Genomic DNA, 17259 nt, shown 5'->3' with positions numbered 1-17259 from the left:
ACGCCTCAGAGGCTTCCCTGTGCCCATGACTGCCTCACAGTCGAGGGTCACTTCGGAACTGTTACAAAGGTCAATAGGTCGAAGGTCAAGAGTAAAAGGTCAGATTCACCCCGACTTATCACCTCAGAGTGCTCAGAGGGAACTCATACGAGGACATCAACTGACATTTCAGAGGGTTCTGCTTGACAGTGTGAAAACCAGAAAAAAAGATCACTCTCATCCACTCACTCTCAACCCCCCCCCGTGGCTCAGTTGGTAGAGCATGGTGTGTGCAACACCAGGGTTGTGGGTTTGATTCCCACAGGGGGCCAGTACAACAAAAAAAAATGCATGAAATGAAATGTATGCATTCACTACTGTAAATCGCTCTGGATAAGAGCGTCTGCTAAATGACTAAAATGTAATAAACAGAAAAGTGCTCACTAAGACATAGCGGATGTTAGAGAACGTCCTCAGAAGTAGAAATAGGGTCATTATTTATATTAACATAACTACGCTATCAGGAAGCCGTTCTGGCATGAAGGTGAGTAGTCTACGTTTCATTAGTAAACAACAAATAAGCAGCCGGTGACGCGCTAATCCACATAAAATTTGATGAATTCAATCAATTTACATTTTACAAGGCTATTACCGATCCTGTGTTTAATGCCTGTCGCCAATGTGTGTGTGTGTCTGTGTACTCTCTGCAAGGTTGCCATAGCGATAAATATAGCTAAGGTCACCATGAACTATATATCTGATCTAGCCAATCATATTTTATACAACATGCTTCTCTGTGCCAGGCATTTCAGGGCTTTTATATACTACTAACACAGAGGTCATTGTTTGACTAAGTGGCTGGATAACTGCTGGGCACTCTAGTCTAAACGACAGGGGCTGCTGAATGACTGTGAATGTTATGTGAACATTACGTAAAAGTTGTAGCCTACAACCTCGAATCAATGTACCTCAGTTACGGTCAGACTGACTGACCATGATGTTGTCCATTGACTGGATAATGAATGGTTGAATACAATCAATACAGGAGCAGGTGATAGAAATGGATCTGCTGAACGACTACAATGTGAATGTTACCTCAACGTTACGCAACCCACAAAATGACATGTTACCTCAGCAAATGTTCTCAATTGACTATGTGAACTTTCCTCCACTTCTAAATGGGATGAGTGCGATATTTTTCAGAGATAAGATAAACAACAATAGGCTGGGTATCAGTCAAGCAAGACATGAGAAGTTTGATGATATGTGTCCTAGGCTACCACGCAAAGGCACTATGGATTTTTCCTGGTTGACACTGACATCACAACTTAAGTCTTCTACCTGCCTTCTCGATGCTATCCCCACCACCTTCTTAAAAACAGTCTTTAATTGCATATCTGAAGAAGTGTAAGCTATTGTCAATCACACTTTCCCCACTGCACTAAAAAAAGCTATTATGAAACCCCTTCTGAAGAAAGGTCATCTAGATTCTTCAGCTCTTAGCAATTTTCTGCCAATCTCCAACCTTCCATTCTTAAGCAAAATTCTGGAGAAATTGGTATTTGAAACAGCTAAAATTATTTTTTAAGTGCCAACTGTATTTTTGAAAAACTACACTGCACAGAGACAGCCTTAGTTTTAAAGTGGTAAATGATCTTAAGAGCCAACACAGATGTCAAACAGCTCACTGTCCTTGTACTCTTAGATTTAAGTGCTGCATTCAAATCAAATCAAATTTTATTTGTCACATACACATGGTTAGCAGGTATTAATGCAAGTGTAGCGAAATGCTTGTGCTTCTAGTTCCGACCATGCAGTAATATCTAACAAGTAATTTACCAATTCCACAACAACTACCTTGTACACACAAGTGTAAAGGAATGAATACGAATATGTACATAAAAATATATAAATGAGTGATGGCCGAACGGCATAGGCAAGATGCAGTAGATGGTATAGAGTACAGTATATACATATGAGATGAGTATTGTAGGGTATCAAAACATATAAAGCGGCATTGTTTAAGGTGGCTAGTGATACATTACAACAGGATGGCAAGATGCAGTAGATGGTATAGAGTACAGTATATACATATGAAATGAGTAATGTAGGTTATGAAAACATTATATAAAGTGGCATTGTTTAAAGTGGCTAGTGATACATTACATCAGGATGGCAAGATGCAGTAGATTGTATAGAGTACAGTATATACATATGAGATGAATAATGTAGGTTATGTAAACATTATCTAATATAAATAATATAAAGTGACAAGTGATAAATTGATTACATCAATTTTCCCATTATTAAAGTGGCTTGAGTTGAGTCAGTATGTTGGCAGCAGCCACTCAATGTTAGTGATGGCTGTTTAACAGTCTGATGGCCTTGAGATAGAAGCTGTTTTTCAGTCTCTCGGTCCCAGCTTTGATGCACCTGTACTGACCTCGCCTTCTGGATGTTAGCGGGGTGAACAGGCAGTGGCTCGGGTGGTTGCTGTCCTTGATGATCTTTTTGGCCTTCCTGTGACATCGGGTGGTGTAGGTGTCCTGGAGGGCAGGTAGTTTGCACCCGGTGATACGTTGTGCAGACCGTACCACCCTCTGGAGAGCCTTCCGGTTATGGGCGGAGCAGCTGCCGTACCAGGCGGTGATACAGCCCAACAGGATGCTCTCGATTGTGCATCTGTAAAAGTTTGTGAGTGTTTTTGGTGACAAGCAGAATTTCTTCAGCCTCCTGAGGTTGAAGAGTCGCTGCTGCGCCTTCTTCACCACACTGTCTGTGTGGACCATTTCAGTTTGTCCGTGATGTGTACGCCGAGGAACTTAAAAAACTCTCCACCCTCTCCACTACTGTCCCGTCAATGTAGATAGGGGGCTGCTCCTTCTGCTGTTTCCTGAAGTCCACGATCATCTCTTTTGTTTTGTTGACATTGAGTGCGAGGTTATTTTCCTGACACCACACTCCGAGGGCCCTCACCTCCTCCCTGTAGGCCGTCTCGTCGTTGTTGGTAATCAAGCCTACCACTGTAGTGTCGTCTGCAAACTTGATGATTGAGTTGGATGCGTGCATGGCCACGCAGTCGTGGGTGAACAGGGAGTACAGGAGAGGGCTGAGAACGCACCCTTGTGGGGACCCAGTGTTGAGGATCAGCGGGGTGGAGATGTTGTTACCTACCCTCACCACCTGGGGGCAGCACGTCAGGAAGTCCAGGACCCAGTTGCACAACACTGTTGTCCATGATGTCCTTCTGGACAGACTGGAGAGGTAGGTTGGGCCTCTCCAGTCCAGTTCTAAATTGGTTGAGGACCTATTTAACCTATTTAACTCAGAGAAAATACATATCACATGTGACATTTCACATGGTTTGATTTTGGGTCCGGTACTGTTCAGTTTATATATGTTAGCCCTTGGCAGAAAGCACAGCATTGACTTCACTGCTACGCAGACGATACACTACTTTACATTTCTGCGTCACCAGAGAATTTTAGCTCCACGGATAGATTAGACTGTATTAGTGATTTAAATACTTATATGGCTCACAACTTCCTCCAGCTAAATCAAGACATGACCGAGGTACTTATTGTTGGAGCCAAAGCACAGTGAAAGAATCTGGCCGCACATTTTAATTTACGGGCAATAAAGATGAAACACTAGGTAAAAAAACCTAGGTGTTATTTTAGATTCTGAAATCAATTTGGAATCACACAATAGGAATGTGACCAAAATAGCTTTTTACCAGCCGAGGAACATTGCCAACGTGCGTCCGTTTCTATCTCAGGCTGATAGAGACGCTCATCCATGCTTTTTATTACAAGCAGGCTTGACTACTGTGTAGCTCTCCTGTCTGTGTCACGCCCTGATCTGTTTCATCTGTCCTTGTGATTGTCTCCACCCCCTCCGGGTGTCGCTTATTTTCCCCAGTGTATTTATCCCTGTGTTTCCTGTCTCTGTGCCAGTTTGTCTAGTATGTTTCCAAGTCAACCAGCGGTTTTACCGTTCTCCTGCTTTTTGCATTCTCCTGTTCTCCTGCTTTTTGCATTCTCCTTTTTTTAGTCCTCCCGGTTTTGACCCTTGCCTGTTTCTGGACTTTGTACCTGCCTGCCTGACTATTCTGCCTGCCTTGACCACAAGCCTGTCTGCCACTCTGTACCTCCTGGACTCTGATCTGGTTTTGACCTTTTTGCCTGTCCACAACCATTCTCTTGCCTACCCCTTTGGATTAATAAACATTGTAAGACTCCAACCATCTGCCTCCTGTGTCTGCATTTGGGTGTTGCCTTGTTCCTTGATAGTCTGGTCTATGCAAGAAAGCCATTGGTCAACTGCAAAACATCCAGAATGCTGCAGCACGGGTACTGACCAAGACCAGACAAAGAGCACACATTACACAGGTTAAGGTCTCTGCAATGGCTGCCTGTGAGTTTTAGAATTCATTTTAAAATCATTCTATTGGTTTTTAAATGAATCCACGATTGTGCACCCCAATACATGCCAGACATGATTTTAAGTTATGTACCTAGTAGCTCCCTCAGGTCCTCTGGCACTGTCCTTTTAACTATCCCAAAGTCTAGGACCAAGAGGAATGGAGAGACAGCCTTTAGTTATTATGCCCCCAGCCTCTGGAATAGCCTGCCAGAGAACCTGAGAGGGGCCGAAACTGTGGACATATTTAAAAGAGCTCTTAAAACACACCTCTTTTATCCTCCTATGTTTGCTGTGTAGTAAATATTTCTGTTTTTATTTTCATTGTTTTTATTCATTTTTTCCTGTGAACCACATTGTGTTGCATTCCATGTCTGAAATGTGCTGTAGAAATAAAGCTTGATTTGGGGGCAGCGTCTACTGAAAGAGTGTAAATATTATGTGACTGTTAGAAGAAAATTGCATAAACGTTACAACTCCAACCCAAAAAACTGTGTGTCAGTTACCTCAACGAACTGTAGCCTGGTGAAGCTACTGTATATAAGGTGAGTCTACTTCTAAAAGATGACTGTCACGCCCTGATCTGTTTCACCTGTCTTTGTGCTTGTCTCCACCCCCACTCCAGGTATTGTCCATCTTCCCCATTATCCCCTGTGTATTTATACCTGTGTTCTGTTTGTCTGTTGCCAGTTCGTCTTGTCTTACCAGCGTGCTTTCCAGTCTTCCTGTTTCTCAAGTTCTGTTTCCTAGTTTTTCCCGGCTCTGACCATTCTGCCTGACATCTGTACCTGCCTGACTCTGACCTGATTACGAACCTCTGCCTGCCCTGACCCGAGGCTGCACCTGCCTGACTCTGACCTGATTACGAACCTCTGCCTGCCCTGACCCCAAGCCTGCACCTGCCTGACTCTGACCTGATTACAAACCTCTGCCTGCCCTGACCCCAAGCCTGCACCTGCCTGACTCTGACCTGATTACAAACCTCTGCCTGCCCTGACCCCGAGGCTGCCTGCCGTCCTGTACCTGCCTGCCTCTGATTACAAACCTCTGCCTGCCCTGACCCCAAGCCTGCACCTGCCTGACTCTGACCTGATTACAAACCTCTGCCTGCCCTGACCCCGAGGCTGCCTGCCGTCCTGTACCTGCCTGCCTCTGATCACGAACCTCTGCTTGTCCTCGACCTGCCCTTTGCCTGCCCCGTCTTTCTAATAAATGATCTGAGAACTGCACTATCTGCCTCCTGTGTCTACATCTGTGTCATACCCTGAGTCGTGATATTACAGTGTTACTGTTCTGGGAATGTTATGTGAACATTGCCTAAACGTTATACAACCAAAAAAGAACGATAGTTACCTCAGCAAACTGCAGCCTGGTGAAGGTGCTGGGCGGGGTAGCCACCTTGTAGGTCTTCCTGGGCATCACCCAGGTCTCCAGGGTCTCCAGCTTGCTGGTTGCCAGGTTAGTGGCGTGGTGCTTGACCAGGTAGCCTTGGAACTGGTCCGACAGGAAGTAGAGATGCACTGACACCGGGTGGCCCATGGGGAAATACCTGGCAAACCAAGAGAAAATACACTTCTTTTTAACCAACCTTTCTCATGATGCCAACAGCAATGGAGTTGACAAGAAAACAAACAAATCTGGGACCAGGCTACCTCATCAGGTTTTTACCTGGCAACACCAGTGGCAACACCAGTGGTAACCCAACAGACAGACCCATTGAGATTCCCATTAGTGAACTTGATATGGTACCAGTGCTGTTTAAAAGGGGAATGGTGTAAGATGAGAGTATCTAGATTCATCTATTGAACAATTACTGGAGACTGCTTACAAATGCTAATGTTTGTAGATGCTAAAGTTCACTAGCGGGGCCTTGCTAATGTCTCGGACGCTAAAGTAAAGTTTAGGGGGACGTGCTGTGCTTTCTGTGAAGGGAAGAGGCATTAATTCAATGACCTGTAAAACATCTGTTGCTGTGGAGACAATTATTAAGGCTAGGAATGGACAGACTGACTGAGACCAGACTGTAGTTGTAGCCTGCCCCGGTATATTGGCAGTAATATATTAAGTTAGTCACAGCCCGATGCCTCTGACGATAACCATGACTCACCAATTCGTAACACACATATTGTCTAATACAGCGGTTCCCAACCTTTGCCATCCCGGGGACAACCAAATCAGCGTCAAAAGATCTTGAGGGCCACCATTCGCGGAGTCGCAGAATGTCTTTACATAAAATATCTTAGCGTTCAAATTTTGTCCATTTTATCATTGAATGTAACAGATGAAACACCTATTGTAATGTACAATTGCTTATAATACCATACATCCATTAACTACATTAACAAAATAATACAAAAAAAATTACAAATACTAAATAATGTGCGGCGCAGGTAGTCCTCGGACCACAGGTTGAAAACTGCTGGTCTAAAACAAAGTCAGCTGAGGTCAAAACACACACACCCTCCCTCCACACACACACACTAACCAAGTTTAACTGTTCTGGGACACCATTAAGAAGTCAGCTTGATATTACAATCAGCTTGCCAGTCCAGGCTAGTCCTGAAAGTTATATTGTTCTGGGGGCTGTGTGTGGAGTGAGTGTTTTTTCTGATTCTGTACATGTGGCAGAAGGCTGGCACTGAGAGCAGAGACTACTGGGAAAATAAACAGGGTGTGTTTGTGTGTTTCTCTCTCTCTCTCTCTCTCTCTCTCTCTCTCTCTCTCTCTCTCTCTCTCATCCTCCCCAGTGCCCAACGTGTGTGTGTGTGTGTGTGTGTGTGTGTGTGCCCACCAGCCTTCTCATCAGTATTCCAGCAGTAGGACCAGGAGTCAGTCTGCCCGACAGCGCTGTGTGTGTGTGCCCGTCCCAGCCCGACAGCACTAGCTACCCTGACAAGCAGAACAGCAAATATTTACACCCGCTCACGGAGAGCACTCCACACTCTTCTCTCTCTATCCCTCTCTCCTCCTCCCTCCCTCGTTCCCACTATATAGGGAATAGGGTGCCGTTTGGGACACAGACAGAAATTGGCAGAGATGTGTACAATGGCCCGTAGCAATCGTAGCACTAGTAATAAAGGTTTCACCACTCTCTGAGACTGAGTCAGTTACTCAGTTATTTATTACAGACCTACAGGGTGAGACTGAACTACTCACAATTTGAATTATACATTGACTCTTGGGGATGCCTGACGTTGAAGTCTTTGACAATTGTGTGTTTGTGTGTCTGTGTGTGTGTCTGTGTGTGTGTGTCTGTGTGTGTGTCTGTGTGTGTGTGTCTGTGTGTGTGTCTGTGTGTGTGTGTCTGTGTGTGTGTGTGCTAGAGAGAGAGAGAAAGAGAGGTAGAGAGAGAGAGAGAGAGAGGCAGAAAGAGCTAGAGAAAGAGAGAGTGATAGAGATTAAAAGAGAGTTAGAGGTAGAGAGAAAGGGAGAGAGGGAGAGAGAGAGAGAGAGAGAGAGAAGGGAGTGAGAGAGAAAAAGAGAGAGAAAGAGAGAGCATAGAGTGAATGGGGGGAGAGAGAGAGAGAGAGAGAGAGAGAGGGAGAGAGAGGGAGATAGCAAGAGAGAGAGAGAGAGAGAGAGAGAGAGGGAGAGATAGCGAGAGAGAGAGAGAGAGAGAGAGAGAGAGAGATAGCGAGAGAGAGAGAGAGAGAGAGAGGGAGAGAGATAGCGAGAGAGAGAGATAGCGAGAGAGAGAGAGAGAGAGAGATAGCGAGAGAGAGAGAGATAGCGAGAGAGAGAGAGATAGCGAGAGAGAGAGATAGCGAGAGAGAGAGAGAGAGACTGCAGATACACAGAGCCTCCATTCAGCCCTTCCCTCCACCCCCTCCCCACTGGAGTCACAGCAGGCTGTGAAAAGACAGAAATCCCCCTCTCCTCTCCTCCGTCTCCCCTTCTCTCCATCCCCCCGTGGCAGCCCCGCCCTGCTGTCTCATACACACACTGTAAGCTCTACAAACATAGCCTCTCATGGCCCCAAACATTGCCCTGTGTGTGTGTGTGTGTGTGTGTGTGTGTGTGTGTGTGTGTGTGTGTGTGTGTGTGTGTGTGTGTGTGTGTGTGTGTGCGTGTGTGTGCGTGACAGTTGGGTGTGGATATGTTAGTGTGAAAGACTGAAAATTGCTTGTTTCCTCACAGCAAATGCTTTTCTCACATGTTCATGATCCCACAACTAGAGATTTTCAGACTGACACGTATACAGATGCCCTCTTGTTCTCACACACTTTGTGTACACACACACACACACACACACACACACACACACACACACACACACACACACACACACACACACACACACACACACACACACACACACACACACACACACACACACACCCCCAGAACCTCGTTTCCCTTCCTTCTCAATTTACAGGCAGAGACATGAGTAGAAACAGCTGTAGTTAAACGATAGACATAGGGTGTGTGTGTGTGTGTGTGCAGCTAGATGGAAACATGCTTCCTCTCATCTTGACTTAATACCCAGAGACCCCTGCAGCTACCCACAATGCAGAACTACCTGCCTGCCTGCTATCCATCCTGCTTATATGGAACTATACTGGATCTAAAACCAACTGATAATACAAGCTTCCAGCAGCAGAAACATGGGCGTATAGTACATCTCCCGTTGGTTGGAACACTGACAATTCCACCAGAATGGTGTCGCATCCCTCCAACAGACTTCCAGACACTTATAGAATCTATGCCAAGGTGCATTGGAGCTGTTCTGGCAACTATTAAGGCACTTTATGTTGGTGTTTCCTTTATTTTGGCAGTTACCTGTACATTGGCCCTGAGACTCAGTTAACACAGGTTTCATATTCTAGCTACTGCAGATGCCACTGGTCCCAAATGTGTTGCATCTGTGGTATTACAATACAGTAACAGTAACTAAGACAAAAGACATGTTGGCTTCAAACTGGCTTCCTGTTTTAGCATCCATAGATGACAGGGATCCTAAATGTGTCATAACAACGGCCATTTAACCCGTGGAAGTAACTGTATGAAGACAAAAGACACAAAAGAACCAACTAACACGTTTCCTGATGCAGGAAGCTAGATGCTATGGATCGCAAATGTACCGTAACACCGGGGTAAATCTATATTGGTAATGTGCCAACAGTAGGCCTCAATACTGAACTAACAGCACCAGTATATACAGCTGCTATGGATCCCACATGTTATAACACTAGTATCGTCAATAGCAATTCTAGTGACACAGAAATGATACTGGTACTCCAGGGACATGTAGCAGCACCATCCATGACCTATACACAGTACACCTTCACGTGGCGTAGTCGATCTGTGGTATCGTCTTCCCGAGTGAACAGTGTAAACCGCACGGGTTCCCATCGGCTCATTAGAAGGAGGGTATTGTTGCTGGTGATGCTGTATGGATAGTGTTGACATGTGATGCGTTCTGACACCAGATATGTATATTATTGGATGAGGAAGGATACAAAAGGTTTCTGACGGAGGGGTTGAATTTCACACACAACAATGAGGTGGGTCACAGTCAAGATGCTGTGAATGACTGCTGCAGTGTGTGTGTGGTGTGTGTGTGTGTGTGTGTGTGTGTGTGTGTGGTGTGTGTGTGCATTCATGTTCTGTGCATGCATTTTCTGCGCGTGCATACTACTATTTCTGTGTACGTGTGTGTGTGTGTGTGTGTCGGTGTGTGTGCATGTTAGCATGTTATATGCATGTGTGTACACAGTGGTGGAAAAAGTACCCTATTATCATACTTGAGTAGAAGTAAAGATACCTTAATACAAAATGACTCAAGTAAAAGTGAAAGACTAAAAGTAAAATACTACTTGAGTAAAAGTCTAAAAGTATTTGGTTTATATATACTTAAGTATCAAAAGTAAATGGATTGCTAAAATGTTAAAGTATAAATCATTTCATATTCCTTATATTAAGCAAAGCAGCTTGCCACAATTTCTAGTTTTGTATTTATTTATGGATAGCCAGGGGCACGCTCCAATTCAGACATCATTTACAAACGAAGCATGTGTTTAGTGAGTCCACCAGACCAGAGGCAGTAGGGATGACCAGAGATGTTCTCTTGGTAAGTGTGTGAATTAGACCATTTTCCTGTCTTGCTCAGCATTCAACATGTAACGAGTACTTTTGGGTATCAGGGAAAATGTATGCAGTAAAAAGTACATCATTTTCTTTAGGAATGTAATGAAGTAAAAGTAAAAGTAGTCAAAAATATGAATAGTAAAGTAAAGTACAGATACCCAAAATAACTACTTAAGTATTTTTACTTAAGTACTTTACACCACTGTGTGTACATGTGTTCAGTGTGTGACCTGGACTGCTTACTAACCTGCAGCTGTCATCCTTAGGATCTCCTTGCAGCGATGCTGCCGCCCTGGCCAGGCCCATACGAGCAAACGCATGGTAGAGTGTGAGTTGTGTGTCGCTCAGGGTCGCGACCCCATCCGCCTCATCAAACGCACTCTCCCAGTAGGCCTGGAGGCCAGGGGTCCCCTGGGGCATAGGACCAAACAGATAGCCATCTAGTTGGTTCACTATCTCCTGGTTAACACTGGCTTCAAACTTCCTGGCGAAGAACGTAGGACGGGCCGTTTGCTGTGAGGAAATGGAGGGAGTAGGAGAGGAGGGGAGAGAAAAACAGAGAGAAGATTATAGAAATGGTGGCTTGCTGGGAACGACTGCAGAATGGGAGATGGAGTGGAAGTGAGTGGGAGGTTGTGTGTGTGAGAGAGAGAGAGAGAGAGAGAGAGAGAGAGAGAGAGAGGAGAGAAAGAAGAGAGAGAGAGAATGAGAGAGGAGAGAGAGAGGAGAGAAAGAAGAGAGAGAGAGAGAAAGAAGAGAGAGAGAGAAAGAAAGAGAGAAAGAGTGTATACATGTGGGTGTGCGAGGAGCAGCTTTGATTTAATATTCTCTCCCACATACAGAAGACAACGAGCAGATACACTGCCACGTCATATCACCCTGGTAAACTGTCTCAGTACCCACGTCTTGTCTTCCATCCCTCTCTCTCTCTCTCTCTCTCTCACATGCACGCCTGCACGCACAACAAATGGCTTGCATTTATTAAGTTCAGGGTTGTGTCTTTCCCCCTGTCAGCTACCAGAGCAGAGCTGGCTGCTTCTTTCAAACACAAGGCAAAACCACAGAAGAAGAAAACTTCCTGTTCCCTTTGTACTTCCTGAAACACCAGGGAATCCACAGGAGAAAAATAATCCTCCCTGGCTTCTTACCTTTATCTCTCTCCCCCCATCGCTCTCGCTCTCTCCAATCCCTCTCTCTCTCTCCAATCCCTCTCTCTCTCTCTCTCTCTCTCTCTCTCTCTCTTTCTCTCTCTATCCCCCGCTTGCCGATCTCCATGACAACAGACATAAAACAGTCAGGAGTCAGTATAAATTCTCTCCAAAACAACTCTCTCTATCTGCGCCACTAGGGCCTTGTTGTTAAGGAGGGTTTTTGGGATGAACTTTCTAGATGCATCGCATCGTTGTTCCTCGCTAGAGAAAGTGTGTGTGTGTTTGTGTGTGTGCGAGGGAGTCAGAGCGTGTGGGTGAGTGTGCCTGTAAGTTTGTGTGGGTGATTGGATGCATCCCTTTCCTCGCTAGAAAAACAAGGAGTGTCACGTCCACACTTTAAGAGGCATTTCGCTACTTTGCTTACGGCCCACTGAAATGGCTTTGAATGGCTGTGAGAGGCACTTACTGAAATGGCTTTGAATGGCTGTGGGAGGCACTTACTGAAATGGAAAGGGACTATAAAAGACAACTTTGGAAGGAGGTGGGAAAAAAATGAATGAAGGCTCATAAGTGCTGATGTCAACAATGGCTAATTGGCGTATGTAAATGAGTTTTCTCTAGAAGATGGTGTGTGCAGTGTTTTCCACTAGCGCCGGCTGTCGACTATACAGCCGATTACAGTCCTTTTCAGCCAGGTACTTTTTCCACTTAAATGACTTTTCAATTCGTTAGTCAGAAAAAAGTCTGCCGATCCCTCTCACGCTAGAATGAACGATATGCATCCTCTAGACACCTACTGATAGGACAGGCGCCTGTCAGTCACGAAGTGAGCGGTGACAGGGAAACACCGCTGGTTTGACAGTCTGCTGTCTGCCCCGCCTCTCGGTACTTGGGTGTTTGTTGTGTGTTCTGTGGTTGCAGTCACATTTCTTTACACTACAGGTTGGTGGCATCTTAATTGGATAGAATGGTCTCGTGGTACGTACAGGAACAATGGGTGGGTTAGTAGAGAGAGAGTCTCACACTGGTCCAAAATATGATACAAGAAAACAGATTGAATCATTTTAAAAGCTATTGATACTTATATGGTATTTTTATATAGTATTTTTACATGGTATTTTCCAAATAATTAGATATACAGTAGGTCTATTGATTTAATCAAAGTGGGGACAATGGAGTAGTCAACTGCTGCTTTCTGTGTAGCAAAGCCCATGTTTAACACCTGCATCAATCTTCAATAATACCTGTATTACACACAGCTGAGAAAATGCCTCTTAAAAGGAAGCTTGTAGCCTGTGGAAGTCAGCAGACTCTTACAGGATTCTTTAAAGGCTCAGTGAAGGCAAACGGATTCTATTTTATTTATATCAGTGTTATTTCCTGACAGTTGCTGGTTGAAAATACAATCTAGCGTTAGAATGTACCAGAGTCCACCAAAAATAGAGCTTGTTCGGCAAAAAATATATAATCTTAACATCCCTCCCCCAGCCCAGGGGAACCTGGCTGGGGACTTTGTTTATTTGGCAGGCTACTCCATGTGCTTGTGGAAAACACTGTGTGAGTGGGGTGTTAGGATGATGGATGGATGAAGGGTAGAGGATATGATTAATAGTATTCTCTCTCTCCGTTTGTCTCTGTCTCTACGTCCGCCTCTCTGCCCCTCCGTGTCCCTCTCAGTCCCTCCATCTCTCTCTCCATCCCTCTCTCTCCATCTCTCTCTCTCCATCCCTCTCTCTCCACCCCTCTCTCTTCATCTCTCTCTCCATCCCTCTCTCTCCATCTCTCTCTCCATCCCTCTCTCTCCACCCCTCTCTCTTCATCTCTCTCCATCCCTCTCTCTCCATCCCTCTCTCTTCATCTCTCTCTCCATCCCTCTCTCTTCATCTCTCTCTCCATCCCTCTCTCTTCATCTCTCTCTCCATCCCTCTCTCTCTACCCCTCTCTCTTCATCTCTCTCTCCACCCCTCTCTCTTCATCTCTCTCTCCATCCCTCTCTCTTCATCTCTCTCTCCATCCCTCTCTCTCCATCCCTCTCTCTTCATCTCTCTCTCCATCCCTCTCTCTCTACCCCTCTCTCTTCATCTCTCTCTCCACCCCTCTCTCTTCATCTCTCTCTCCATCCCTCTCTCTTCATCTCTCTCTCCATCCCTCTCTCTTCATCTCTCTCTCCATCCCTATCTCTCCACCCCTCTCTCTTCATCTCTCTCTCCATCCCTCTCTCTTCATCTCTCTCTCCATCCCTCTCTCTCCATCCCTCTCTCTTCATCTCTCTCTCCATCCCTCTCTCTCCACCCCTCTCTCTTCATCTCTCTCTCCATCCCTCTCTCTTCATCTCTCTCTCCATCCCTCTCTCTCCACCCCTCTCTCTTCATCTCTCTCTCCATCCCTCTCTCTTCATCTCTCTCTCCATCCCTCTCTCTCCACCCCTCTCTCTTCATCTCTCTCTCCATCCCTCTCTCTTCATCTCTCTCTCCATCCCTCTCTCTTCATCTCTCTCTCCATCCCTCTCTCTCTACCCCTCTCTCTTCATCTCTATCTCCACCCCTCTCTCTTCATCTCTCTCTCCATCCCTCTCTCTCCATCCCTCTCTCTTCATCTCTCTCTCCATCCCTCTCTCTCCATCCCTCTCTCCATCCCTCTCTCTTCATCTCTCTCTCCATCCCTCTCTCTCCACCCCTCTCTCTTCATCTCTCTCTCCATCCCTCTCTCTCCACCCCTCTCTCTTCATCTCTCTCTCCACCCCTCTCTCTTCATCTCTCTCTCCACCCCTCTCTCTTCATCTCTATCTCCACCCCTCTCTCTCCATCCCTCTCTCTCTACCCCTCTCTCTTCATCTCTATCTCCACCCCTCTCTCTCCATCCCTCTCTCTCCACCCCTCTCTCTTCATCTCTCCATCCCTCTCTCTCCACCCCTCTCTCTTCATCTCTCTCTCCACCCCTCTCTCTTCATCTCTCTCTCCACCCCTCTCTCTTCATCTCTATCTCCACCCCTCTCTCTCCATCCCTCTCTCTCCACCCCTCTCTCTTCATCTCTATCTCCACCCCTCTCTCTCCATCCCTCTCTCTCCACCCCTCTCTCTTCATCTCTATCTCCACCCCTCTCTCTCCATCCCTCTCTCTCCATCCCTCTCCATCTCTCTCACACACACTCTTCATCTATCCCTCTCTCCCCATCCCCTGCTTCACGCTGACGAGGGCAATGGTTGACAGTAGCTCATGAACATTTTGCCCTGCTCACTCTATCTCTCTCTTTCCCTCCTTCTCCTCTCTTCTTGCTTCTTGCTGTGGTTGACAGTAGCACATGAGAACTCTCTCAGCAGCCTACACTGCTTGGCAGACACACAGCCAGTCCTTTCAGTTCCATACACCTCAGACAGGGAGGGGAAACGATTCACCCTCATCTCCTCCCGCACTGCGCACCTTGCTGTAAATTCCTAGTGTGAGAGATAATGACGGCCCATAGGGCCCAGACCTGGCAACCCGTTGCTTATCTGGCAACCAGTGGCAACCTCGCACCAGGGCAGCAACTGTGGAACTTGGCGGCGGTTCTCACGCCCCCTCACACGACTTATTAACCCAACTTTCACAGGTACAGTTCATCAGGTGAGAGAAATCAGGGTGGAAAGATGGCGGCGAGGTCCAGGATCTAGTTATGAAAGGTTCTCTGTTGTCTGTAACAGGTGACACTTTTCCACCTCATCTCCTCCGTCCTGTCTTTCTTTCTTTCTCTCCTCTTTTTTTTTCCTTCTCACAGATCTGTCCGTTTCTTCACCGAAGCAGCACAACACCCCCACAGATTTATTAAGAGGACTCCTCCACACCACACATAACCATTAACAGGGACACTAGACACCCACTCCTAGACCACAGATATAACTAGATACGTGTCCAGTACTAGACACTACACAGTCCTCCTCAGTAAATTCTGAATCATGTGCAGCTTCTAGCCTAAATATAGCCTCTCTGTCAGTCTATACTAGAGCCTACTGAGCGTGGAAAACCCACACTCGATAGGATATTAATTAAGTCCTATTAATACAGTGGACTGACTGGTAGGAGGTAGGAGGTCTGCACTGTGCTCAGTGTGTTCTGTAATGAATCACACACACACACACACACACACACACACACACACACACACACACACACACACACACACACACACACACACACACACACACACAGTTCCTAGGCATTTTATACTGTAATAATACTGTCAGTGTGCTCCAGTCATGCCAGAATTCCAAGTGAGAGCCAGAGAGCCAGAGTCAGGGTTGGCATTAGGGTTGGCAGCCAACAGGGCCAGACAGTAGACTAGGCAGAGGGCAGCAAGCTGGCATAGAGACTAGTTAGGTCAGCACTATGACTTTGGATGTATTCAAGTGTGTGTGTTTGAGAGAGAGAGAGAAAAGTGTGAAAGAGAGATGTGTGTGTTTATACTGTGTTTTTATGTGTGTGTATATGTTTTGTGTGTGTACATGTACGTGTGTGTGTGTGTGTGTGTGTGTGTGTGTGTGTGTGCGTGTGTGTGTATGATACCATGTCTCACCTGGAAGCGGTGGAAGTCGGCAGGTTTGAAGTCGTTGGGGGAGCAGCCGCACCAGTCCACTATGTGTTTGTACTGACACTTACAGCCCAGCTTCCTGTTCCAGTTCGTGATGCGCAGGTTGTTGTCCACCATGCTCTCACAGTGAGCACTGTTCTCCAGCACCGTATGGAAGAACGACTGAGGAGAGAGAGAGAGAGAGAAAAGAGAGAGTGGGTGAAGTGTAGTGTAGGCGGAGAAGAGGAGAATGAAGGATGACGTGGACACCTGGAACACTTAACCACAAACATCTCCTGTTCCTCAAACCATCTCCTCCAAGCCCTTACGTAGTGTCCTTAGGAATGCTGTGTGTAGGTGTGTGTGTGTAGGTGTGTGTGTGTTTACCTCAGCGAGCAGAAGTATATAGGTGTATGTGCGTGTGTGTGTTCTTACCTCGGCGGGCAGCAGTGTGTAGGTATAGAAGCGCTTCATGTTGGTGACCAGGTCGTCTTGGGAGTTTATAACGTACTCCACGAACGGACGATTGAGCAGGAACCAATCAGAACCGCCGTCCACAGAAATGCCTTCTGGGATTTTGCGGTCGCCAAGTCGCCACATGTGGGTGTCGCACTCAAAGAAAAGCCGGTCCAGACCTTGTTTGCGGATAAACCTGGTTGACCAAAAACACACGACCACACAAACATGGTTAAGTTGGTTTCTTTTACACAAAACCACTAACTTGATTTGATTTATATAAACTTATGTTACACTCAACTATATACACTTATTTTTGCTTAATTGGTCTTTTATTTAACCAGATGGTCTCTTGAGGAACCTCTTTTTCCAGAGACTAGGAGAAAGCAAGGGCATAAAAATCATTTTATAAACTATGGCAACATAGTCCATCTCTCACAGCTGCTGTATACAGAAATGCATACAAACCGAACAAAACATCTCTGTGGTGACATGTTTATCAACATTTACAAAGTTCCATATAGCCTAGTGGTTAGTATATGTTCTGTTTGGAAAACATGATTGTATGTTCGATGTTCACCAATTTCCCTTAACGGTATATAGTCGTGGCCAAAAGTTTTG

General features: G+C 45.9%; 1 protein-coding gene across 1 annotated transcript in view; it reads right to left on the bottom strand.

The window, feature by feature from the left end:
- LOC115147275 (xylosyltransferase 1) overlaps positions 1-17259 on the bottom strand; it is a 108581-nt gene that overhangs the window by 15612 nt on the left and 75710 nt on the right. Inside the window, exons 6-9 of the mRNA XM_029689424.1 lie at positions 16618-16834; positions 16189-16365; positions 10736-11001; positions 5755-5950 (exon numbers count right to left, since the gene is read on the bottom strand). Of these exons, the coding sequence (XP_029545284.1) occupies positions 5755-5950; positions 10736-11001; positions 16189-16365; positions 16618-16834 (856 nt within the window). The remainder of the gene's footprint in view (positions 1-5754; positions 5951-10735; positions 11002-16188; positions 16366-16617; positions 16835-17259) is intronic.

Source organism: Salmo trutta, chromosome 14, assembly GCF_901001165.1.
Source record: "Salmo trutta chromosome 14, fSalTru1.1, whole genome shotgun sequence".
NCBI lineage: Eukaryota > Metazoa > Chordata > Actinopteri > Salmoniformes > Salmonidae > Salmo > Salmo trutta.
This window is presented reverse-complemented; position numbering and strand designations above follow the sequence as displayed.